Below are 25615 nucleotides of genomic sequence, written 5' to 3' on the forward strand. Positions count from 1 at the left end.
AAAAAAAATGCATAATCGTTTGTCTCTACATGAACAAACATTCCTGTCAACTGTACATGTTTTTTGCATGATTAGTTATGACGTTATAATCCCTTACATTTGCTTCCATCCTAGTATTTCTGTCCGCCATCTTTGATGCAGTTCAGTTCTGTGCAGGGGTACCCCTCTCTTCTGGTATTTCTGTCCGCCATCTTTGATTCAGTTCTGTGTAGGCGTACCCCTCTCTCCTAGTATTTCTGTCCACCATCTTTGATCCAGTTCAGTTCTGTGTAGTGGTACCCCTCTCTCGAAGTATTTCTTTCAGGGATCTTTGCTGAAGAAAGTCTAACAGTCACTAGTGAAGCAGCAGCCTCCCCCGGCCCTAGTGCCGGCCCGGTAAGAAGTTTAAGATGCGATGAAACGGTTGACAAAAAAAAGAAATCACAGAAAAAATATATTGACTGATATTGATTTATTTAGGGGGGGGGGGGGGCTAATTAACATTTTAGTTCTAGTGACGTCCCTGACTCCTATCCTTTAACTTTTTGTCTGAAAATAAAATATACGTTTTTCTTAACTGCGTTACCCACTCCAGTCAGCAGATGGCGGTCTGCGACTTTAAGGCAATGCTGCTACTGTGACGTATAATCTAGTGGACGGAACGCTTCTTTCAACAGCAGCAACAGACAGTCAGCAACCTCGGTAGCTTGCTAGCCAAAATAGCCGATCCAATAAAGCTCTTCAGACGCTTTAGTGTATATTAGCCACTGTGTTTTAAACCCTCGTCTGTCGTCTAGTTAGTTGTCGATTTAATTTCATATTTACGGTGTTGTAGTTATTAGTCAGTTAGCGGGCTGGTTAAGTTAGCATTAGCCTAGCTAACATCCCCGACCATGCGGTCACTAAGCTACTCTCCTAAAGAAGAGGAGATCTGCTGGACGAAGAAAGAGGTTATGTGGCTAAACATTGTCGTGAAAGAGGAGGAAGAGGATGTCAAAATACAAAAACAGGTAGACGGTGAGGCTGTTACAGTGAAAGAAGAGAAAGACGTTTCAGTGAAAGAAGAGGAAGATGCGTTCAGAGTGAAAGAGGAGGAGGATGTTACAGTGAAAGAGGAGGAGAAAGAGGAAGATTCTGTTTTTGGAGTGAAAGAGGAGGAGGGGGAGATGACTGTCACATTGGAGGAAGGGGAGGATGAAGATGAGGAAACTGGATATCTGGGCTCGGTTTCCCAAAGGCATGTTAAGGCATACAATGGCTCTAACGATGAACGGGCCCTGATTAACACTAGTAAGTACTGTCTTAAAAACAAAGGCACAAACTCTGCAGTTGTTGAACTGATGTGTGCTTTTATAGGGGACATATGCAATTGCTACATCCTTATTGTGAGTTTTTGCAATTCTTCAGGAAATGGGCGTGGCTTTAACGTTTTCAGATTTGAAGAAAATGGGGGAAAATATGGTGCCGAAGTCCAACGAGAGAGCGGATACAAATGAACTGCTTTAAATAATCATGACAAATGTTGAGCAATGTAATGAAGTAATGATTTTTCAAATAAGTTACCTTACACGTTATATGACTATTGTTGTTCACTTGACAATCTAAAGACAAATGTCAAATAATGAACATTCATTACAGAAGTCATTGTTTGTACATCATGGCTACACATCACCTTTTACAGTGGATTTCTGCTGTTGTGGGCCTTACCATCTGTCTGACTTGTTGTTCACACAGGAGAGAGACGTGACTATCGTGGATCCTATGGGGAGCCTCAACAACCTCATGATGCTGAGGAGGCAGAGAAGAGTCTCTCCACATCGAAACACCAGCAGAGAACCACAGGGAAGAAATCTCATTGCTGCTCTGACTGTGGGAAAGGTTGCACATCTTCATCAGAACTTAAAATACACCAGAGAACACACACAGGAGAGAAACCTTATAGCTGTGATCAATGTGGGATGAGTTTTACTACATCAAGCCATCTGATTCGACACCAGAGATCACACACAGGAGAGAAACCTTATAGCTGTGATCAATGTGAGAAGAGTTTTACTACATCTTGCTATCTGACTGTACACCAGAGAACACACACAGGAGAGAAGCCTTATATCTGTGATCAATGTGGGAAGAGTTTTCCTACATCTAGCCAGCTGAGTTCACACCAGAGAATACACACAGGAGAGAAACCTTATAGCTGTGATCAATGTGGGAAGAGTTTTACTACATCAAGCCAGCTGACTTCACACCAGAGAACACACACAGGAGAGAAACCTCATAGCTGTGATCAATGTGGTAAGAGATACTCTGATAAAAGATCTCTGATCAAACATCAGAAAATACATACATGAAGAAGTTGTTTCATGATATCAATGAAATAATGTCACAATGTAGAATGTTTTAACATTGTAGTAGGAGTATTTTAATGATGTTCTACCTTGTACTTTGCCCTGTTCAATTGATTGCAGTATGATATGTATATTAGCCTCAGGGGGAAATCCAGGCTCTGAATTGAAAGAGTATTATTTAACAAAAAGTGACTAACAAAAAAAGAGCTGTGTTACACTTACTGCGTTGGTGACCCACTTTAATCAAAATGCAGCACTTCAAAATGTAGCTAGCTGTTTTCTACAAGTTGAAAAAGCTGCTTGTTTAAAACAATACATGTAAGATGATAATTGTTGCAGATGTTTGTGTATATACACACATGAAAGCAGTATAATAAATTGATCTATAATCAATTTTATTAACAATCTGACAAAACTCCAGTATTTCTTGACAACATTCAAGTGCTAATTGTCTTTAGTCCACTACTGAAGAAGCATGACTCAAATCACCTCATATTTCAAACATTCAGCCTGACAAAATATACATCTTTTATTTATTTACAAGGACAATACTATCCCATTTTGGAAACGTTACATGGACAATACTATCCCATTTTGGAAACGTTACATGGACAATACTATCCCATTTTGGAAACGTTACATGGACAATACTATCCCATTTTGGAAACGTTACATGGACAATACTATCCCATTTTGGAAACGTTACATGGACAATACTATCCCATTTTGGAAACGTTACATGGACAATACTATCCCATTTTGGAAACGTTACATGGACAATACTATCCCATTTTGGAAACGTTACATGGACAATACTGTCCCATTTTGGAAACGTTACATGGACAATACTGTCCCATTTTGGAAACGTTACATGTACAATACTATCCCATTTTGGTAACGTTACATGGACAATACTATCCCATTTTGGAAACGTTACATGTACAATACTATCCCATTTTGGAAACGGTACATGTACAATACTGTCCCATTTTGGAAACGTTACATGGACAATACTATCCCATTTTGGAAACGGTACATGTACAATACTGTCCCATTTTGGAAACGTTGCATGTACAATACTGTCCCATTTTAGAAACGTTACATGGACAATACTATCCCATTTTGGAAACGTTACATGGACAATACTATCCCATTTTGGAAACGGTACATGGACAATACTATCCCATTTAGGAAACGTTACATGGACAATACTATCCCAGTTTGGAAACGTTGCATGGACAATACCGTCCCATTTTGGAGACGTTACATGTCCACCCCCTTTTGGAGGGAAATTAATATCTTAGATGGTAGCTGTAGATGGGATTCAAATGCATAATGGTATTAATACAGTGTCTAGACTACCTCTTTTGTATAAAGGCCCTTCAGAATCCAAACACAGTATTGCCACGCAGCAAAATGTTGCGTATAATCTTTCAAGTCAGCCTGATAAAATATTGAACAATTTGTGTACAAAGATATCTTGAAATGTGATATTAGGCCTGTATGGCAGTACTGTTACTGTATGGCAGTACTGTATTGGCTAGTGCTTTCTCCAATATGTTCTTCTATTTTACTTTCAATTGTATGTCGATGCCATTTATCTTTCAATATTTATTTAATATATATATATATGTTTTAATGCTTGTAAGACTATTCTTTGACACATTTTCTCTTCCTTTGAAATTCTTATAGGACAGAACATGGACACAATGCAATTGGGATCAAGAAGAAGGTACAGATCTGTTGTAGGACAGCTGCATTTGAAGTGTACATTTAACCTACATAGCAGTCAATACAAACTGACATCTATTAGCATACAAATGTGTGCAAATGATCTTTTCAGATCTTCTCAGAAATGAATCAAGTCCATGGAATGGATATAGACAAAAAGATAATTCAAGGACTATCAGAGGTAGAGAGGCAAGGCAGGGGTGAGGACATCATCCTGCTATTTTGACAGTCCCTGAAGGACAATACAGAAGAGGGATTTGCTCTTATTCCTTCCCTTTCTCTAATGTATTTTCATAAATTTAGCAAGTGTAGTAAGATCGTTTCTTTACTTTACTAGGACTCGAGAGCACAGCAGTGATTCTGCTCTTGCCCAACCTCTTCAATGAGGACCCGAGTGGCCTTTATGTCCGTGGCAAGGTATGCCTATGCACCAATCATCTGTTTCTTCATAAACATAGGTGTGCATGCTGATATAAAACTACAGCTGAATATTAATGTGTATTAATCTTTTCTTACTTTTGTTGACACAGATTTCACCGCTCCTCACTCCTTTACTGCACATCGGCGGAAATCCATTTCACCATGAGAGTGAAATCCCGCTGGCCTTTGATGGGGAGAACATCCACGCCCTCGAGGACGTCCCCATGGGACATGGGGCTCTGCTAGGGCTGTATTTTAAAATTTATGTTCTAAAGTTACTGTGTTCTGGGGATAAGAGAAGTTGGGGTGAAATTACCAGGGCCGGTCATAAAGATGGCAAACTTCCTAACATGACTAAGTGGATACGATATACACACTAAAGCTGAAAAATCTGTATTTAGCATCAAGTCTACAATATTGTTAGTTTACCTATGATTTATTTTTAATGTATGTTGTTTTTATTGTACATCATTATTTTAGATTTTTTAAATGTCCTGAAAAGCACTATACAAAGTAAATGTATTATTTATTATGGTCTGACATGTCTGCAGAAATGTTGCAATTTTGTCATGTGTTTTTTTTTTTGTAAATTGTTTTGTAAATATTAATTCACATTTGTGGCGTCACTAAATAAACAATTAATTATTTAAATCAATATTGTTATCCTGTCTAGGATCAGCGTGCCGCTAGCGGCACTCCCCCCCCACCCCCACTGAAAAACCAGTGCCGCGAAATTCAAAAAAATTTTTTTTTTAAATATTTAACTTTCACACATTAAAGTCCAATACAGCTAATGAAAGACACAGATCTTGTGAAGACAGGGAAGACACAATATGTAAAGATGTACATCTATTACCTAAAAACACATTAGCATAATCCACCATCTTTTATTTGTCCACCAACACCAGTAGCCATCACCAATTCGGCTAAACTAAGATATTTATAGCCCCTAACCAACAAAAAAACTCATCAGATGACAGTCTGATAACATATTTATGGTATGGGATAGGTTTTGTTAGAAAAAAGTGCATATTTCAGGTAGATGGCATAGGTTACAATTGCACCCACCGTCACAAATGGAATAGAAAAACTACTTAGAGCAACGTGTTTACCTACTTACTAATCATCAAACATTTCGTAAAAATACACAGCATACACGAATCGAAAGACACAGATCCTGTGAATACAGACAATATTTCAGATTTTCTAAGTGTCTTACAGCGAAAACACAATAAATCGTTATATTAGCATAGCACATAGCACATAGCAGCCCAGCATTGATTCTAGCCAAAGTGAGCGATAACGTCAACATCGCCAAAAATATATTAATTTTTTCACTAACCTTCTCAGAATTCTTCAGATGACACTCCTGTAACATCATATTACACATTCCATATAGAGTTTGATCGAAAACGTTTATATTTAGCCACCAAAATCATGGTTAGACAATGTGAAATGTAGCTCAGCTGGTCAGAAAATGTCCTTGCGCCACTTAGACAGTGATCTACTCTTATACATAAATACTCATAAACGTGACTAAAAAATATAGGGTGGACAGGGATTGATAGACAATTTAATTCTTAATACAATTGCGGAATTACATTTTTTAATTTATCCTTACTTTTCAATACAGTTTGCGCCAAGCGAAGCTACGTCAAAAAACATGGCGTCCTAAGCCACTAAAATGTTTCGACAGAAACACGATTTATCATAATAAAAATGTCCTACTTTGAGTTGTTCTTCCATCAGTATCTTGGGCAAAGGATCCTTTCTTGGGAGTAATCGTCTTTTGGTGGAAAGCTGTCCTCTTGCCATGTGGAAATGCCAACTGCGTTCGGGATGAACTGAAAAGCGTGCCCAGCTATTCACATCGTTTCAAAAATAAATGTCCCAAAATCGCACTAAACGGATATAAATTGCTATAAAACGCTTTAAATTAACTACCTTATGATGTTTTTAACTCCTATAACGAGTGAAAAGATGACCGGAGAAATATAACAGGCTAAACTAACGCTTGGAACAGGAGCGGGTCGGTGTCCTCCACGCGCGTTACGCACCAAGAAAATACTTGCTAGCTACAGGGTTTTTTAATTTATAGGGCCTGTGAACGCGCAATCGACCCCATTGGAATCGTCATCACGTAAAGGCATCCAGGGGAAGACGTAAGAAGTGTCCGTATAGTCATAGCAATAACAGTGCCCTTTTAACTGACTTCAGAACAGTGGCCAACATTTCTGAAATCTGACTCCATGTCAGGGAAATTGCTGTAGAATGGGCTCTGTTCCACTTAGAGACAAAATTTCAACTCCTATAGAAACTATAGACTGTTTTCTATCCAATAATAATAATAATATGCATATTGTACGATCAAGGATTTTGTGGGAAGCCGTTTCAAAAATTACCCAATTAGCATAAATAGTCTCAACAGCGCCCCCATCCTCAACAGGTTATTATTATTCCCCCCCCCCCAAAAAAAATAGAATGGAGGGTGGACAGGGATTTTTTTTTTATTAAAATATGTTTTTGTAATGCAGGGAGGGTGGACAGGGAGTTCAAAAATGAACCCCAAAAGATTATTTGAGGAACCATTATAAGGGGTTCTTCAAATAACTTATAGGGGTTTCCCACAAAAGGTTCTTCAAATAACTTTTAGGGGTTCCCCCCCAGTTTCAATTTGAAGAACCCTTACTTTTTATAGTGTATATTGATGAAAGTCACCTTGTCCGAGAGACATTTACATAGTTATACACAGCCCAATTTGGGATGACTATTTTGGGGCGAAATAGCGGCCACAACAGACAGACCTGATATGGCCCATAATTCAACGTCCTTGGACGTCACGTGCTGACTGGGTATGACCAAAGTTATTCTGTTTAGCTGCACTTTGTAGTACATTTTTACACTATAATAAATGTTTCTGATGCCGCATCGCCCGTTTTCAAAGGGAGCCGTTGGTTTTTAGAGGCAGTCGCTTTTTGTCTGAAAGTATTTTCTCAACTGCGATACCAACTCCAGTCAGCAGATGGCGATGTGCGTCTTTCAGGTGAATCTGCCACTGTGACGTATAATCTAGTGGACGGGACACTTCTTCAACATCAACAGCTAGTCAGCCACCTTGGTTCACTAACTTTATGGAAAAAGGTTTATTCAATAAATCTAGCAACTCCTCCCATACTGGGAAAATACAGGAATACACACTCAGAGCCTCCTGACTGGGCCCTGTTTACACCTCCACACAGGAATACACACTCAGAGCCTCCTGACTGGGCCCTGTTTACACCTCCACACAGGAATACACACTCAGAGCCTCCTGACTGGGCCCTGTTTACACCTCCACACAGGAATACACACTCAGAGCCTCCTGACTGGGCCCTGTTTACACCTCCAAGGTGCCTCCCTCACACAGGAATACACACTACGAGGCTTTTCTAAAAACTACATTTTGCGTGTTTCGCTCACCTCTTTTTTAAAACTAGGTTTGAGATGTGGTATCCACTCGGCTCGCTGCCTCTCAGATCAAAGGTGGGTCCATCTGCTCCATTCCCAAAGTGTGGTCTCACAGAGATCCCAAGTTTGAGGGATCCCTGGTGCCCCATTTACCCAGGTCGTCAGGATCGGTCACCAAGTGAAGATTAACATCCCCATCGCCAAATGTGGTTTATTTCTTTAATATCATTCATATCAAATGAGGAAACAAACTTATCACACAAGTCAGAGTTTAATGTAAATATTTATTTACTTATTAATAAGGGAGCAGGTCAACACAACGCGAATCAATTGAGTGCTCTACGATAACGATGGCTGGTCAACAAATCACCCCCAGATGATTTGTTGAGAGCCACGATACAAAAGTACAAAGGTCTTTACAGCCAAGATAAACCCCTTTCAACCTACATGACCAACAACAGATGCATAGAACAGGTCACAAGGTTAAGATTTGTATGAAAGATACTTATAATTCTCAGCAGACAGTATCTGCTGTAAAAACAGTACTCTTTGTGTAGAGACCAGGGTCTGGCCCTGGGGTCATCTCTCCCTGGTACCATATAGAACAGAAACATTAACTCATGCTCTGGAATGCGGTCTCTTTAGGTTGTCACCCAAAAGACATTGTAAATCTCCTGTCAGTGTTATCTCCCAGAGGCCCGTCCTCAGTAAAACACACAGACTCAATAGTTCTAAGAACCCTCTATTCTGTTGCATAAAACAACCATTTGATCCAATAAAAGAATTATAACATAATCTTGCAATTTTGCTCTGTGTCCACTGAAAGTTGACTAGTAACAACAACTGGGACATAAAAGTCACCCACCATGAGACCCACTAAATCTGCCCAAGAAGAAGACAACAAAAGAACTGGTGTTACACATACTGACTAACGAGGTGACACCAATCAATGCGCCCTACGTGCTAACGAGCTATACGTGCTAAAGTCCAACCTCAAAACATAAATGGAAAAACGAAAGCCTGGAACACCTTCCCCCTTAAGACAACAAATAAATCCTATAACTTTTGTTGGACAAGTTTGCTCACCACCAACAGAAAACAACTTCCATTTCACATTATAATCAACTACAATGCTTCACCTTCTACAATTTAAACATGGTGTCTACTGGCTGTCAACAATTAAAAACAAGAAAAAACACACATTTCTAAATAATAATATACAATCGTATTATTTTTCTCCTTTTTCATTCTATAGAATCCTAAAACTCAATAGCTTCTAGAACTCTCGTCTTCCTAAAACTCACTAGCTTCTAGAACTCTCGTCCCCTTGGAATGAGCCCAAACAAAACTAATCTCCAATACGGAAAACCGTGCAGTCAAAATAAATTGTGATCCATGGCAACGCAATGGCTAAACGCAAAACTATGACTGCCCACCCTTGAAACAATCAGCAACCAAGTTGTCCTTAACACGGACATGTCTGATTTCAAGAGGAAACTCCTGCAATAACCATAGTAACTTTCCAAATCACTGCGGAGCTTCTCTCTCTTTTCAGGGTTCACTAGATAGGCATGTTGTTGGATCGGGGCCCAGTCCCCAATGTCATGCTCTAGTACATTTGGGTTGGCACATGTGAGAATTAATCCTGATATTCTAAAAACAGGGCAACAATGTCAACATAATTGTACCAAAAAACTGTCAGTTGGTTGCATAAACAATTATCATTACTTAATGTTACATGAAATGCAAATATGAAATATTTGATTGCATAGTAATATTTTCAGCGGCTTTTCAATTACATTTTGCTAGTTGGGATAGCCCAATGTCAAAACACAGTTTTAACGTGTCCAAATCAATAACCAATATGCAGAAACAGTTTGGGATAAATTGAAAACCTAACATGTGGTATATACACAAACATCTGCCACAAGAATTTTCTTTTTTTAAACAAGCTCCTTATAAACTGCACAAGCACCAGAAACACTGTTGTTTTGACAAGTAGCAATAAATCACTGATATCGATTAGGGGGGAAATCAGGTTGTACGTGCTGTTGAAACTAACAACAAAAGAAAAACATGGAAATGGGAGATATCTTTTAACTCACTGGTTAGAGGACAACCTGCAGAAGACAGTCAGCTACATATTGGAGTGATGCATTTAAATTTAGGGGTCGCTAAACAAAGGAACACAACACTTATTTGTCATAACTCATCGATATCATGTTGAAATCAATTGATTCTGGGAATAATGTGTACATCACTGGTTAGAGGACAACTCTTTTTTTGTTTGTCACTTTGTGTTAAATCACATAAATAATACTCTTTCAATTCAGAGCCTGGATTTCTCCCAATGAGCCTAATATCCATATCATGTTGAAACCAATTGATAAGGGGGCAAACGTTTAGGGTTCTACATTGTGACATTCTGACTGACTGACTGCAGAGTACATTAATATACTAAATATTAAAACATTCTACACTGAGACATTAAAATACTCCTACTACAATGTTAAAACATTCTACATTGTGACATTAATTCATTGATATCATGAAACAACTCCTTCATGTATCAATTTTCTGATATTTGATCAGAGATCTTTATTCAGAGTATCTCTTGTCACATTGATCACAGCTATAAGATTTCTATCCTGTGTGTGTTCTATGGTGTATAGTCAGCTGGCTAGAAGTAGAAAAACTCTTGTCACATTGATCACAGCTATGAGGATTCTCTCCTGTGTGTGTTCTATGGTGTACAGTTAGATAGCCAGAAGTAGAAAAACTCTTCCCACATTGACCACAGCTATAAGGTTTCTCTCCTGTGTGTATTCTCTGGTGCACTGTCAGATGGCCAGATCGAACAAAACTCTTCCCACATTAATCACAGCTATAAGGTTTCTCTCCTGTGTGTGTTCTCTGGTGTAATGTCAGATTGCTAGATTGACAAAAACTCTTCCCACATTGATTACAGCTATAATATTTCTCTCCTGTGTGTGTTCTATGGTGTATAGTTAGGCGGCTAGAAGTAGAAAAACTCTTCCCACATTGATTACAGCTATACGATTTCTCTCCTGTGTGTGTTCTATGGTGTACAGTTAGATAGCTAGAAGTAGAAAAACTCTTCCCACATTGATTACAGCTATAAGATTTCTCTCCTGTGTGTGTTCTCTGGTGTTGAGTCAGTTGGCTAGATTTAACAAAACTCTTCCCACATTGATCACAGCTATAAGGTTTCTCTCCTGTGTGAATTCTTTGATGTATTTTAAGGTGTGATGAGTAGGTGAATCTTTTCCCACAGTCAGAGCAGCAGTGAGATTTCTTCCCTGTGGGTCTCTGCTGGTGTTTCTTGAGGAGTTCTGATCTGGAGAGACTCTTCTCTGCCTCGTCAGCATCATGATGTTGTTGAGGCGCCCCAGAGGATCCACGATAGTCACGTCTTTCTCCTGTGTGAACCACAAAGTCAGACAGATGGTTAAAGGTCCACAACAGCAGAAATCCGCTGTTTATTTGAGGTAAAAGGTGATGCCCAGAGCGTACCCATGAAGTTATACAACAATTGACGTCTGTTAAATTTGAAAATTAAGCCAGTCAAGACAGCAACAATAGTCAGATTTAGTCTTGATTTCACATTAGTAGTAACATTGATGATTGCAGGCTACAAACTCCTCCCTGCTAATGAGGAAACCACTAGTTATGGATGTAGTATATCTGGTAATGAGGAACCCACTAGTTATGGATGTAGTATATCTGCTAATGAGGAAACCACTAGTTATGGATGTAGAATATCTGGTAATGAGGAAACCACTAGTTATGGATGTAGTATATCTGGTAATGAGGAAACCACTAGTTATGGATGTAGTATATCTGGTAATGAGGAACCCACTAGTTATGGATGTAGTATATCTGCTAATGAGGAAACCACTAGTTATGGATGTAGAATATCTGGTAATGAGGAAACCACTAGTTATGGATGTAGTGTATCTGGTCATGAGGAAACCACTAGTTATGGAAGTAGTATATCTGGTAATGAGGAAACCACTAGTTATGGATGTAGTATATCTGGTAATGAGGAAACTACTAGTTATGGATGTAGTATATCTGCTAATGAGGAAACCGCTAGTTATGGATGTAGTATATTTGCCTGAAGCAAAAATGGTGAACGAAGATTTTAGATTTTCCACAATGTATTCTGAATATTACAGCACAAGATCAGGAGTGCTACTGAAGGAAACTCACATTAACCTCTGGAGTCTATTCACTAATTCACCACCGTGGGGGAAAACTCAGGGGAGTTCTCATTGGCTAAAGCAAATATAGCCTCAATTTACAGGTTATGAGTGTATTTCACATTACTATTGGATTATAAATTCTAAGGCTCGCTTGAATCACCTGCTTAAAATGTTTGTGTTATTGTCGAAAAAAATCAACTGCTTTATAGTTATAAAATACTTCAACCAGTAAAATTATCTTTGGCTAGCTATGCCATCAGCTGGACAATAAGGGTTTGTATACTAAGTGTTTAACAAATTGGCACATAACTTCACCTAACAATAACATAGACCTACTGTAGGACCAATAACTTCACCTAACAACAACATAGACCTACTGTAGGACCCATAACTTCACCTAACAAGATAGACCTACTGTAGGACCCATAACTTCACCTAACAACAACATAGACCTGCTGTAGGACCCATAACTTCACCTAACAACAACATAGACCTACTGTAGGACCCATAACTTCACCTAACAATAACATAGACATACTGTAGGAACCATAACTTCACCAAACAATAACATAGACCTACTGTAGGACCCATAACTTCACCTAACAACAACATAGACCTACTGTAGGACCCATAACTTCACCTAACAATAACATAGACCCACTGTAGGACCCATTACTTCACCTAACAATAACATAGACCTACTGTAGGACCCATAACTTCACCTAACAACAACATAGACCTACTGTAGGACCCATAACTTCACCTAACAATAACATAGACCTACTGTAGGACCCATAACTTCACCTAACAATAACATAGACCTACTGTAGGACCCATAACTTCACCTAACAACAACATAGACCTAGGACTATAAATCATTTAATATTTCAAGTGAAACATGGAAACTAAAATGGCTTTGTCATGACATTTCATAACAAGATAATTTTGTGAATAATCCCACTAGGCTACTCTGTAATGTGATGTCATTCTAAATGTCCTGAGTAAAGGAAAATAGCTCTGTGTGTTGTACAATAGCCTATCCATCAAGGAACAGTTCTCTACACATTATGAGCTAAGTATCTCTGTGTGCAAACAGACTAACGAGACCCTACTGTAAATCAAGCAGACAATAACATTATAAGCACCAATTTGTTAGGGATGTTGGATCCAACGTGGAGCACGGCATAACTGTCTTTACCAGAGTAATGAATGAAGAAGCACTTTGGTTGTTGTTGCATGTCGTGATGTTTGTCATGTGACTGTCGTTCAGAAAATGATTTCCTGGATCAGCTGATGATAGTTGAACATGTGACTAACTAAACAGCTACAGTATTAAGAATGATGTGTAATTATTGAAGAACTGCGTTAATGACAGTATCCATTTGGGTGGTGTCAATAAAGTTAAGGTGTTAAGGTGGCTCTCGTGTTAGAACCATTGGATTTTGCAAACTCTGAAATGATTTGGAATTTCTGTGCCCATGAAAACTGTTTTCCCAGCGTTATATAAGGAGACATTAAATGTTACGAAGCATTTCAGAGAGCTGAATACAAAAAACTGTCCTAACAGGACAATAACCTAAACCACAAGGCCAAATCGACACTGGAGGAGCTTACCAAGATGACATTGAATGTTCCTGAGTGGCCTAGTTACAGTTTGGACTTAAATCGTCTTTAAAATCTATGGAAAGACTTGAAAATGGCTTTCTAGCAATGATCAACAACTAACTTGACAGAACAGGAAGGATTTAAAAAAGAATAATGAATATTCACATGAAGATCTGTCTCCTATTGGATGACATCACGACTTCCCATCAAGCCAACTCCTTGAAGGCCTTACTATGACATCACTCACTCCTTCTAGTTTGCAGTTGTCTAAAAAAACACTATTTTGCTCAAAACATTTATTTGTTTCCCTTTAGTGTGTTTATACTTTAATGTATTTATATCACTTTTCAACAGGAAAAGTTAAAATCACTGGAGGACGTCATGAACAATTCCTACATTTTTTATTTTTAAACTTTATTTAACCAGGTAGGCCAGTTGAGAACAAGTTCTCATTTACAACTGCGACCTGGCCAAGATAAAGCAAAGCAGTTCGACACATACAACACACAGAGTTACACATGGGATCTACAAACGTACAGTCAATAATACAGTAGAAAAATAAGTCTATATACAATGTGAGCAAATGAGGTGATATAAGGGAGATGAAGGCAAAAAAAGGCCATGGTGGCGAAGTAAATACAATATAGCAAGTAAAACACTGGAACGACATACAAAAATCTCTGAAACTGGAAACACTTATCTCCCTCACTAGCTTTAAGCAACAGCTGTCAGAGCAGCTCACAGATTACTGCACCTGTACATAGCCCATCTATAATTTAGCCCAAACCTGGTTAAATAAAGGTGAAATAAATAAATAAAATAGATCAGCAACGGTGGCTTGCAAACAGTGTATAGTAAGTAGCCCACCTTAGGAATAACTATGTATAGTTATAACTGTAGTATCCTGTATAACTGTAGTATCCTGTATAACTGTAGTATTCTGTATAACTATGTATAGTTATAACTGTAGTATCCTGTATAACTATGTAGAGTTATAACTGTAGTATCCTGTATAACTATGTATAGTTATAAATGTAGTATCCTGTATAACTATGTATAGTTATAACTGTAGTATCCTGTATAACTGTAGTATCCTGTATAACTATGTATAGTTATAACTGTAGTATCCTGTATAACTATGTATAGTTATAACTGTAGTATCATGTATAACTGTAGTATCCTCTATAACTATCTATAGTTATAACTGTAGAATCCTGTATAACTGTAGTGTCCTGTATAACTGTAGTATCCTGTATAACTGTAGTATCCTGTATAACTGAAGTATCCTGTATAACTGTAGTATCCTGTATAACTATGTATAGTTATAACTGTAGTATCCTGTATAACTGTAGTATCCTGTATAACTATGTATAGTTATAACTGTAGTATTCAGTATAGTCTGGGAGGAGGTGAAACCACTCAGGCTTATTTGATGTGATCTAATGTTTTGATCATCTAGTTTTCCTTACAAACATTCAGTCACCAAAGGGGGTTCGGTCATTCCTTTGTTTATATACTGTCTCATTGACAAAAATATTTTGGATTATTTGTTTACATCATTCCTTTGTCTCGACATATACAGTAAACCTGCTGAGGTTCTAATGTTGCCAAGGAGACACATTTTATTATTTATTTACAGTTTGGAGGGTTGGCGGTCTGACATCCAGGATACACATTTTATTATTTATTTACAGTTTGGAGGGTTGGGGGTCTGACATCCAGGAGACACATTTTATTATTTATTTACAGTTTGGAGGGTCGGGGGTCTGACATCCAGGAGACACATTTTAGTTCTAATGGTGCCGTTCTGTTATTCTTTTCAGCTTCTTTTTCCAAGCATCTTACATTACTCTGAGACTAGTTATCCTGGGATCTTACATTACTCTGAGACGTGTTATCCTGGGATCTTACATTACTCTGAGACAAGTTATCCTGGGATCGTACATTACTCTGAGACTAGTTATCCTGGGATCTAACATGACTCTGAGACTAGTTATCCTGGGATCTTACATTACTCTGAGACTAGTTATCCTGGGTTCTTACATTACTCTGAGACTAGTTATCCTGGGATCTAACATGACTCTGAGACTAGTTATCCTGGGATCTTACATTACTCTGAGACTAGTTATCCTGGGTTCTTACATGACTCAGAGACTAGTTATCCTGGGATCGTACATTACTCTGAGACTAGTTATCCTGGGGAATAGTTTCAATACATTTGCAAAAAACCTAAACCTGTTTTTGCGTTGGCATTATGGGGTATTGTGATGTCATTATGGGGTATTGTGATGTCATTATGGGGTATTGTGAAACATTTTAGAATAAAGGGATGCACCGATATTACATTTTTGGCCAATACCGATATCCAATATTTTCCTTACCCCAAAAAACGATACCGATAACCGATATTAAATTTTTTTAGAGGCCTTTTAAGCATTCTAGTACAGCATTCTAATAGTTAACACACACACGGACGCAGCGGATCCCACAGTAGTTGTCTATTATTGGTGTAGAGAGGAAGACAAAAGAGAGGGAACCCACAGATGGATAGGAAGATAGAAATTATCATTATTACTAGAAAATATTCATTTAAAATCCAGGAATTTTACAACTTTAGCTCTCTGGGTCAAGCCAGTAGGATACAGTAGGTTGTATCTCTCTAGGTCATGCCAGTAGGTTACAGTAGGTTGTATCTCTCTAGGTCATGCCAGTAGGCTACAGTAGGTTGTAACTCTCTAGGTCATGCCAGTAGGTTGTAACCCTCTAGGTCATTCCAGTAGGTTGTATCTCTCTAGGTCATGCCAGTAGGTTACAGTAGGTTGTATCTCTCTAGGTCATGCCAGTAGGCTTCAGTAGGTTGTAACTCTCTAGGTCATGCCAGTAGGTTACAGTGGGTTGTATCTCTCTAGGACATGCCAGTAGGCTACAGTAGGTTGTAACTCTCTAGGTCATGCCAGTAGGTTACAGTAGGTTATATCTCTCTAGGTCATGCCAGTAGGTTACACTAGGTTGTAACTCTCTAGGTCATGCCAGTAGGTTACAGTGGGTTGTATCTCTCTAGGACATGCCAGTAGGCTACAGTAGGTTGTAACTCTCTAGGTCATGCCAGTAGGTTACAGTAGGTTGTATCTCTCTAGGTCATGTAAGTAGGTTACACTAGGTTGTAACTCTCTAGGTCATGCCAGTCGGTTACAGTAGGTTGTATCTCTCTAGGTCATGCCAGTAGGTTACAGTAGGTTGTAACTCTCTAGGTCATGCCAGTAGGCTACAGTAGGTTGTATCTCTCTAGGTCATGCCAGTTGGTTACAGTAGGTTGTAACTCTCTAGGTCATGCCAGTAGGTTACAGTAGGTTGTATCTCTCTAGGTCATGCCAGTAGGCTACTGTAGGTTGTATCTCTCTAGGTCATGCCAGTAGGTTACAGTAGGTTGTATCTCTCTAGGTCATGCCAGTAGGCTACAGTAGGTTGTAACTCTCTAGGTCATGCCAGTAGGCTACAGTAGGTTGTAACTCTCTAGGTCATGCCAGTAGGTTCTACATCGTGGAGCTCCGCCCCATAGGGGAGCTCTGCTCCTAGTGGTTTACCCCGCTGCCTAGGCAGCGAATAGCCTGAGAAAAAATGATGCACACACCTGCAGCCAATAGGAGTACAGGTGTCCCTATATAAGGGGACGCTTCCCCTCAATCAGCCTCCCATTATCTTCAGCGACAGGACTGGACTGAAGAAGCCTAGAAGAGAAGAGAAGAATCTCAGGACGAACCCGTCGTCGATATCCTGTTGTTGACGTCGTCCTTCAATGAGCAATTTTCCACCCCCAAAAGCTCTTTTAAGAGCTCAGTGTCGCTGCTCCACTATGGCGGCTTTGGACCAGCACGAACTTTGTTTTGTGTGCTTAGGTTCAAAGCACGCTAGGGGCGGCCTCACAGATCCTCCGGAATGCGCTAGCTGTTCACTCCTTTCTTTAAAGGAGAGGAAACAGCGATGGGCATTTTTCAATGAGGATTTCCCTCTCGAGGACGCGGTTTCTATGATGGCCTCAGACTCTGAGGCGTCATATGATGACAGCGCCTCTAGAGAGGATGAGGATGTTGGGAAGTGTCTGGATTATTCTCCGATAAAATCCAGTCTACCGACCGAGGCTGAAAAGAACCCCCTCCCCAGGGAGAGAGAGGTAATTTTCTCATCCTTAGGCGAGGACGAGACGGGCTCTGAATTTTCAGCAGCCCCCTCCTACGCAGTAGCCTCTCTGCGCTCTGATTTTACAGGGCTCATTGAGCGGGCTGCGAGCAGGCTGGAAATTACACTGCCCCCCATTCCCTCCGTTTCGGAAATGGATTTAATGGTGGGCGGCCCCTATTCCAGACCAAGACGGGCAGCGGTACTTTTGGCACCGACCATGCCCTCGCTCGCCAAATATGTGGAGGGTGCATGGGAAACGCCTTTGACGGCCAGAGCGCCGGTGAAGGCGTATATTCCATTCACTAACGTTGACAGACAACGGCCTCAAGAGATCCCTAAGCTCGAAGCCGCCCTAGCGGCGTACCTCGTGCCAGGTTCGAGCTCTTGGCCGTCTGCCAAGAGACCCACATTACCTACGACTAAGGACCGTCTCACAGCACAGCTGGCTGAGAAGTCCTTTGTTCTTAGTACACAGGCTGTAGCAGCAGCGAATAATATTGCCCTCTTGGCAGCCTCTCTATCTCGTCTGACCACGGGTAGAGAGGGGCTGTCGGGAGAGGAGATGGAGGAAGCGTCGAAGATTTCCGGCGCCATTCTCCATCTCACACAGGCATCGGCTGTATGTGCGGGGAGATCTATGGCCACTTCGGTGGTAATGGAACGACACCTCTGGCTGTCTTTGACGGCTATGAAGGAGACTGACAAAGCCGCCCTATTGAACGCCCCCATCTCTGACAGCGGTCTCTTTGGAGCCGCCGTCACTGATGCGACGGCGCATTTTGGGAAGCTTGAGGAGGAGAGAAAGCAGCTGGCTAGACACCTGCCTTTGGCGGGAAGCTAGAACAGCTACGAAAGATCCCCATCGCTCCACCGTCTCCAGTAGACCAGGGTCTACGGCCAGACGGAGAGCCCGTCGAGCAGCCGCACCTGGAGTGCCTAGAGCGGGCCCGGCCCCTCCGGCAGCACCAGAGAAGGCAGCGGTGAAACCGACGAGAGAGACCTCGTTTATTTCGTCGCCCTGGCAGCCGAGAGGCAGTCAGAAGAGGCGACGGCCATGACGGGACGAGGGGGAGAGGACGGGAGAGAGCGCTGCACTTCATGTGAGGGCGCCCACTGTTCATCCCCCACCCCTGCAAAGGGATGGAGGAGTTGTTGTGTCTGTGTTTAATAAAGAATGTGTTCCATCTGACTTTGTCACAAGAGAACCTCTTTTCCAAAACAGAACTGAGACCGCTCAGATTCCTCCTCGCTCTCTCTCTCTCTCTTCCTCTCACCACTCTGTGTGCAGCTCAGCCCATTGCGGAGCTGAGCACACACAGAGAGAGGGCCGTTGTGAGTGGGAATGACAAGGGCAAAGCAAGACGGACGCTCGTAATGAGCCGTCATGCTTTACCTCATAAAAACCCAACACTACACACTCTGAGGAGTGAAGTAGATAGGAGTTTTTATAGCAGCCTGCGTACACAGCCCCATAGTGGGCCGATGAAGCAGTCGCTATTGGGAGACGGCGCACTAATTCAGGCCGGCGCCTCAATTAGTGTAGCGCAGACCCGTGCTGATTTCACGGAGGGCTGGAACCACAAGGTTACATGCATAACCGAAGTGTCGGCGCCCCCGATTCTCACAGAACGCGCTAGTGTTCCCTCCCCCTTTCGTAGGGGGCCCACCTTGGGCTGTCCCACCACTTCAGTGTTGGGAGACAGCGGCGGTTTGGGCCATAGAGGAATACAGGTCCTTCCTACTGTCTGTACCACAGCTTCGCGCTCTCCCGCTCTCAGAGCACTATTGGGAGTGGCAGCGAAGCTGCACCCTCTCCTCCTGGCTAAGTCGGACGCTGGAGAAGGGTTATGCCATTCAATTCCATCGAACTCCACCCCCGTTCTCCGGTGTGGTAGAGACGGTGATGAAGACGCCAGAGAAAGTAGCCGCTCTTGTGAAAGAGATTACGGAACTTTTGGCGAAGGAGGCGGTCACAGTAGTTCCCCAGGAGCAAAGGAACAGCGGGCTATATTCGCCCTATTTCCTAGTGCCAAAAAAGACGGGGGGGGTGAGGCCGATATTGGATTTACGCACTCTCAACGAGAGCGTAGCCAAACGGCCTTTCCGAATGCTCACGACAAAACGTCTACTGGAATGTATTCACAACAGAGACTTTTGTGTAAGCATAGATCTAAAGGACGCATACTTTCATGTGCCGGTACTTCCGCGTCACAGGAAGTTTCTGCGTTTCGCCTTTCAAGGGGTGGCGTACGAGTATGCGAGAATGCCATTCGGGTACGCCCTGGCACCTCGCACGTTTTCCAAATGTGTGGAGGCGGCATTGGAGCCGTTGCGCTGTCAGGGGATAAGGCTATTAGCCTACCTAGACGACCTACTGGTTTTGGCCCCGTCAGCAGAGCTGGCGATCACACACACGACACAGACAGTGATTCACCTCACGCGTCTGGGGTTCGCTGTGAATTGGAAAAAGAGTGCGCCTTGGCCCAGTCAACAGATTGTCTATCTGGGATTACAGATAGACACTGTGACTATGAGGGCGCGAATTTCGGATCCTCGACGGGCTGCCTTGTTGTTAGCCCTGAGAAGGTTTTATCCGAATCACATGGTGACGGCGCATTCCGTCATGACACTTTTGGGTCTCATGTCGTCTGCCCACTCCGTGGTTCCGCTGGGTCTTTTGCACATGCGCAAAACACAGCGATGGTTTGCTCAACTACGACTGGACCCAGTGAGGCACCGTCGTCGGTTGTTGACAGTTCCCCTCTCGCTCAGAGCGGACCTGAACTATTGGAGAGACCCCTGCGTAATGGCACAAGGGGTCGCAATAGGCAGGGTGTCATCCCACATTCCAGTGTACACAGACGCTTGTCTGACTGGATGGGGAGGGACATGTCAGGCTCGGGCAGTCGGAGGTGTGTGGTCCCAATCGGGACGTCACATCAACCTCCTGGAATTGGAAACGGTTCTACTGGTTCTGACCCACTTCATGTCCACCCTACGGGGACACGACGTGCTGGTTTGGTCAGACAACAGAACGACAGTAGCCTATATAAATCGCCAAGGGGGAGTCAGGTCTCCTGCACTCCACCGGTTGGCGGAGGAATTGTGGCTGTGGGCTCACGAGCACCTTCGCTCGTTGACGGCAGCGCACATTCCAGGCTGTCAGAATATCGGAGCAGACCTCATGTCTCGAGGGGGTCCCCGAGACGACGAGTGGCGACTGCACCCCGATGTTGTTCTCCAAATATGGGAACGGTTCGGGAGAGCCGAGGTGGACCTGTTCGCGTCACGTGTGAACGCGCAATGTCCCCTATGGTTTTCTCTACGAGCCCAGGACGAACCGCCACTAGGGATAGACGCTTTTGCGCACCAGTGGCCGGAGGTTCTCCTGTACGCATTTCCACCGCTGTCCTGCATTCTCCCACTGCTAGCCCGTGTGAGAACAGGAGGGCTGTCAATCATATTGATAGCCCCCGACCGCCCAGGGGCTCCGTGGTACGCGGAGATGATTCAAATGTCGATTGCGCCATCATGGCCAATTCCACATCGACAGGACGCGATGTCTCAGGCGGCAGGCATGATAGAGCATTTGCCTCTAATCGGCCAGCCACGGAAGGTCTGGCTCCTGAGAGGGACAGGTTAGAGCGCCGTGGGTTATCTGATTCGGTAATCAGAACCATACAGGGCTCACGTGCCAGTTCCACATACAGGACTTATGCCAGTAGATGGAACATGTTTTCACAATGGTGCGCCACAGAGAATGTGGACCCCGTGTGCTGTAAGGTTGAGAGTGTGCTCTCTTTCCTACAGTTCATGTTTGACAAGCAGCGCTCACCCGCCACCATTAAAGTGTTCGCGGCAGCGATTTCAGCTTGTCATGAGGGGTTTGACAGAGACACTGTTTTCAGTCACCCTCTAGTGAAACGGTTTCTATTGGGGACGCGGCGGCTTAGGCCAATGGCTAGAGCCACGCTACCACAGTGGGATTTAACTTTGGTACTCGAGGCGCTCTGTGAGACGCCGTTCGAACCATTGAATCAAATTCCCCTCAAGATGTTGTCTCTGAAGACGGCACTGTTGCTTGCCTTGACTAGAGCCAAGCGTGTCAGTGATTTGTGTGCTCTTTCGACGAGACCCGACTGCCTTGCCATAAACGGCGACTTGAGCAGAGCGGTGTTACGTCCTAACCCGGCATTTACGCCGAAGGTTATTAAGAGCTCATACAGGTCGCAGACCGTTGAGCTATGGGCTTTCTCCCCCCCTCCTCACGAGGAGCGGAGAGAGGAGAGACTTCATCGCCTGTGCCCGGTGCGCGCCTTGGCGTGCTACGTGCAGCGCACGGCGATGATTAGGTCATCACCTCAGTTGTTTGTGTGTCACGGTGCTAACGCACTGGGTAGACCACTTTCAAAACAGCGGCTGTCTCATTGGCTTTGCGAAGGCATTGAGACGGCTTATGAGGCGGCAGGGCGACCAATGCCTCATGGCGTAAGAGCCCACTCCACTCGTGGAGTAGCGGCGTCTACGGCACTTTTCAGAGGAACTGGGGTAGAGGATATTTGTGCAGCGGCGTCGTGGTCGTCACCGTCTCCTTTTATCCGATTCTACCTGTTGGACGTGTCGTCTAACTCTCTAGCTCGTTCTGTACTCAGCGTAGTTGAGGGCAGAACTTGAGTTAAGAAAGGGTGCAGGACTAATGAGATGTGTTCCCATTAGGTCCGCTCCTTTTTGACAGAAGAGAGAGACACACACACACGTGTAACATGACCTTTGTTTGACACTGTCAATACAACAGGGAATGTCTAGACTGCCACCAGTGTGTCATTGTGCTGGGAAATAGTACTGTAACCTAGTGTTACCTGACTATTAGACCGGTCACTAAAGTGGAGAGAATATTGAGGCATCATCTATCTGCTGAGGCAGAATAGTTGGCCCAAATTCTATCGTCTGCCCACGAATCATTGGCTCTGCCTATGCATTGAGTGTGGCGGGTTACACTGAGAAAGCAGTGAGCATGTCTTCTAAACAGATTCAGCCTGTACTCAGTTTTGCTGAGGTGAAGGCTAGAATTAAGGCGGGAAAACACTGGATTAATGGGCTGGGTTTCCATCAGGTCCGTATTTTCTCCTTTATTAGAAGGACTGCATGACATGACTCCTGGCTGATTGGCACAGTTGAGTCATGTGTTAAATCTTGCCCACCAGTCTATGACTGTGTTGGGCAGAGGGATTAGGGATATAGTTCTGTAATGGGTATTACAGTACTATTAGACCAATCGGTATATCAATAGAGTTGAGTTCATCTATCTGTGGTGCAGTTAGTATGACTCATATTCTATGATCTGCTCACTAGTCATTGGCTTTGCCTTTAGACTGAGTGAGCGGATTAGATCAAAGACACAGTACATTGTAATTTAGTGTGGTTCACTATAAATTGCAGTACTGTGGGATTTGGTCGCAGCCATTGCTGAGCTGACCTTTTCTTAAGTGGAAAGTTGTTGGCTCGGCAGGGAGTACATTTTGGGAGCGTTTCGCTCCGCCTTAAACCACTAGGAGCAGAGCTCCCCTATGGGGCGGAGCTCCACGATGTAGAACGATAGTTACCGGAGTGTAACTCCAGTTCTATGAGTGGAGCGGAGCCCCATAGGGCTTAAGGCCCTGCCGACCCCCAGTCTCGCTGAAGATAATTTTTCGGGAGGCTGATTGAGGGGAAGCGTCCCCTTATATAGGGACACCTGTACTCCTATTGGCTGCAGGTGTGTGCATCATTTTTTCTCAGGCTATTCGCTGCCTAGGCAGCGGGGTAAACCACTAGGAGCAGAGCTCCCCTATGGGGCTCCGCTCCACTCATAGAACTGGAGTTACACTCCGGTAACTATCGTTACAGTAGGTTGTATCTCTCTAGGTCATGCCAGTAGGTTACAGTAGGTTGTAACTCTCTAGGCCATGCCAGTAGGCTACAGTTGGTTGTATCCAAGTGGAAACAATTATCAACCCAATGTGGAAAGTGTTGAATTTGGTCAACAACAAAATGAATGGCATATTTGCTACGTGAGGTTTACTTGAACCAACAGAAGTTTCGTAATGCTTACGTTGTTATGTGGACACGTGACATACCGACAACTTTGATAAAAACACTATAGGAGTTGTCTCCAGATCGCTATGCATATTCATGCTAATAGCTTAGCATCTCTCTCCATTGAATACAGGCGGTGCATATTCATGCTAGTAGCTTAGCATCTCTCTCCATTGAATACAGGCGGTGCATATTCATGCTAGTAGCTTAGCATCTCTCTCCATTGAATACAGGCGGTGCATATTCATGCTAGTAGCTTAGCATCTCTCTCCATTGAATACAGGCGGTTGACGACAACAACCCTCATAGAATATAAACAATAGATTACAATAATAAGATGAATCCACCAATCCAAAGAAAGGATAGGCGGGAGCTAGACAACCCACAGTGCCGCTTTGTGGACAACGACTCCCCTTGTTAGGGCGGAGAGACATCTTGTCAGTATATCCATAAACTTTGGTGTAGCCAACCCAACTCTCACATGGCACTATTGGGGGGCACGGTGTGTAGTAAAACATCACTACAAGCCGTGCCCCCCAGTCTGCGGTCAGCAGATAGACCCTTCTCAAATATATATATATTAAGTCACTTTTTGGAAACGGAACAGAGAAAACAAGGGGTAGCTTGCTCTCTACGTCGTCTGATTCTAGACATATCAGTCATCATCCTGGGGCCCTCCGTTGAAGAGGTATTGACGAGCCAACTCAGAATATCGAAAGTAAAAAACTAATTTAAGACGGTACTTACTGGTTTTAATCAGATCTCCTATCTCCTCTTCATCTTTCAATGTGACAGTAATCTCCCCTTCCTCCTTCACTCCATAAACTACATCCACCTCTTTCTCTTCCTCATCCTCTTCTTTTACTGTAACATCCTCCTCCTCTTTCACTGTAACATCTTCCTCTTCTTTCACTGTAACGTCTTTCTCTTCTTCTTTCACTGTAACAGCCTCACCTTCTACTTCTTGTTTTACTGTGAAATCCTCTTCTTCCTTCTCCTCTTTCACGACAATGTTCAGCCCCAAAGCTTCTTTCTCCGTCCAGCAGACCGCCTCTTCTTTAGCAGGAGATGAGTAGTTTAGGGAGCTCATGTTCGGGGATGTTAGCTAGCTAGCTATCATTAGCGACTAGGCTAGTGCTAACTTAACCAGCCAGCTACTATAGCTGACTAATACAAAATAACGTAATATTAAATGAAATAGGTTAACAAGTAGATACGACCTAAGTGTGTCGAAAACACAGTCGGTAATATACACCGAAAGCGTATAAATAGCTTGAATCTTTCGGCTATGTTGGCTAGCAAGCTACCGAGGTGGTTGACGAGCTGTTTATGAAGACCCGTCCACTAGATTATACGTCACGCTGGCAGCGTCGCCTGAAAGACGCACATCGCCGTCTGCTGACTGGAGGGGAAACGCAGTTGAGGATCATATTTTATTTTCAGACAAAGATTATTTTAGATGGATTTAATTAAATAATACTATTATATTGAGACATACAAAGACATGAATGTGTTGATTGATTAGTGCGAATAAAAAATGTTTACTACAGCATATTTAAGGCAGTTACATTAAGTCATACTAAATCTAAATAATTAGCAAACTACTGT

General features: G+C 42.7%; 2 protein-coding genes across 4 annotated transcripts in view; one reads left to right on the top strand and one right to left on the bottom strand.

The window, feature by feature from the left end:
* The window catches only part of LOC129845929 (zinc finger protein OZF-like), an 87009-nt gene extending 61680 nt beyond the window's left edge, over window positions 1-25329 (bottom strand). Inside the window, exon 1 of the mRNA XM_055913905.1 lies at window positions 24755-25329. Coding sequence (XP_055769880.1) covers window positions 24755-25097 — 343 coding nt within the window. The 5' untranslated portion in view covers window positions 25098-25329. The remainder of the gene's footprint in view (window positions 1-24754) is intronic.
* Window positions 479-5091, top strand: LOC129845932 (zinc finger protein 436-like). Of its 3 annotated transcripts, XM_055913909.1 has the most exons (5): window positions 479-1269; window positions 1714-2271; window positions 4017-4056; window positions 4393-4472; window positions 4586-5091. In XM_055913909.1, the coding sequence occupies exons 1-4, from the start codon at window positions 873-875 to the stop codon at window positions 4439-4441; spliced, it is 1044 nt and encodes a 347-aa protein (XP_055769884.1). In that variant the 5' UTR covers window positions 479-872; the 3' UTR covers window positions 4442-4472; window positions 4586-5091. The 3 variants fall into 3 exon arrangements, with proteins under 3 accessions (XP_055769884.1, XP_055769885.1, XP_055769883.1); XM_055913910.1 differs by lacking the exons at window positions 4393-4472; window positions 4586-5091 and adding an exon at window positions 4168-4364; XM_055913908.1 differs by lacking the exons at window positions 4393-4472; window positions 4586-5091 and having other exon boundaries at window positions 4017-4364.
* Window positions 25330-25615: the final 286 nt, after the last annotated feature.

Source organism: Salvelinus fontinalis, unplaced genomic scaffold (genome assembly GCF_029448725.1).
Source record: "Salvelinus fontinalis isolate EN_2023a unplaced genomic scaffold, ASM2944872v1 scaffold_0406, whole genome shotgun sequence".
In the NCBI taxonomy this organism is placed as follows: domain Eukaryota; kingdom Metazoa; phylum Chordata; class Actinopteri; order Salmoniformes; family Salmonidae; genus Salvelinus; species Salvelinus fontinalis.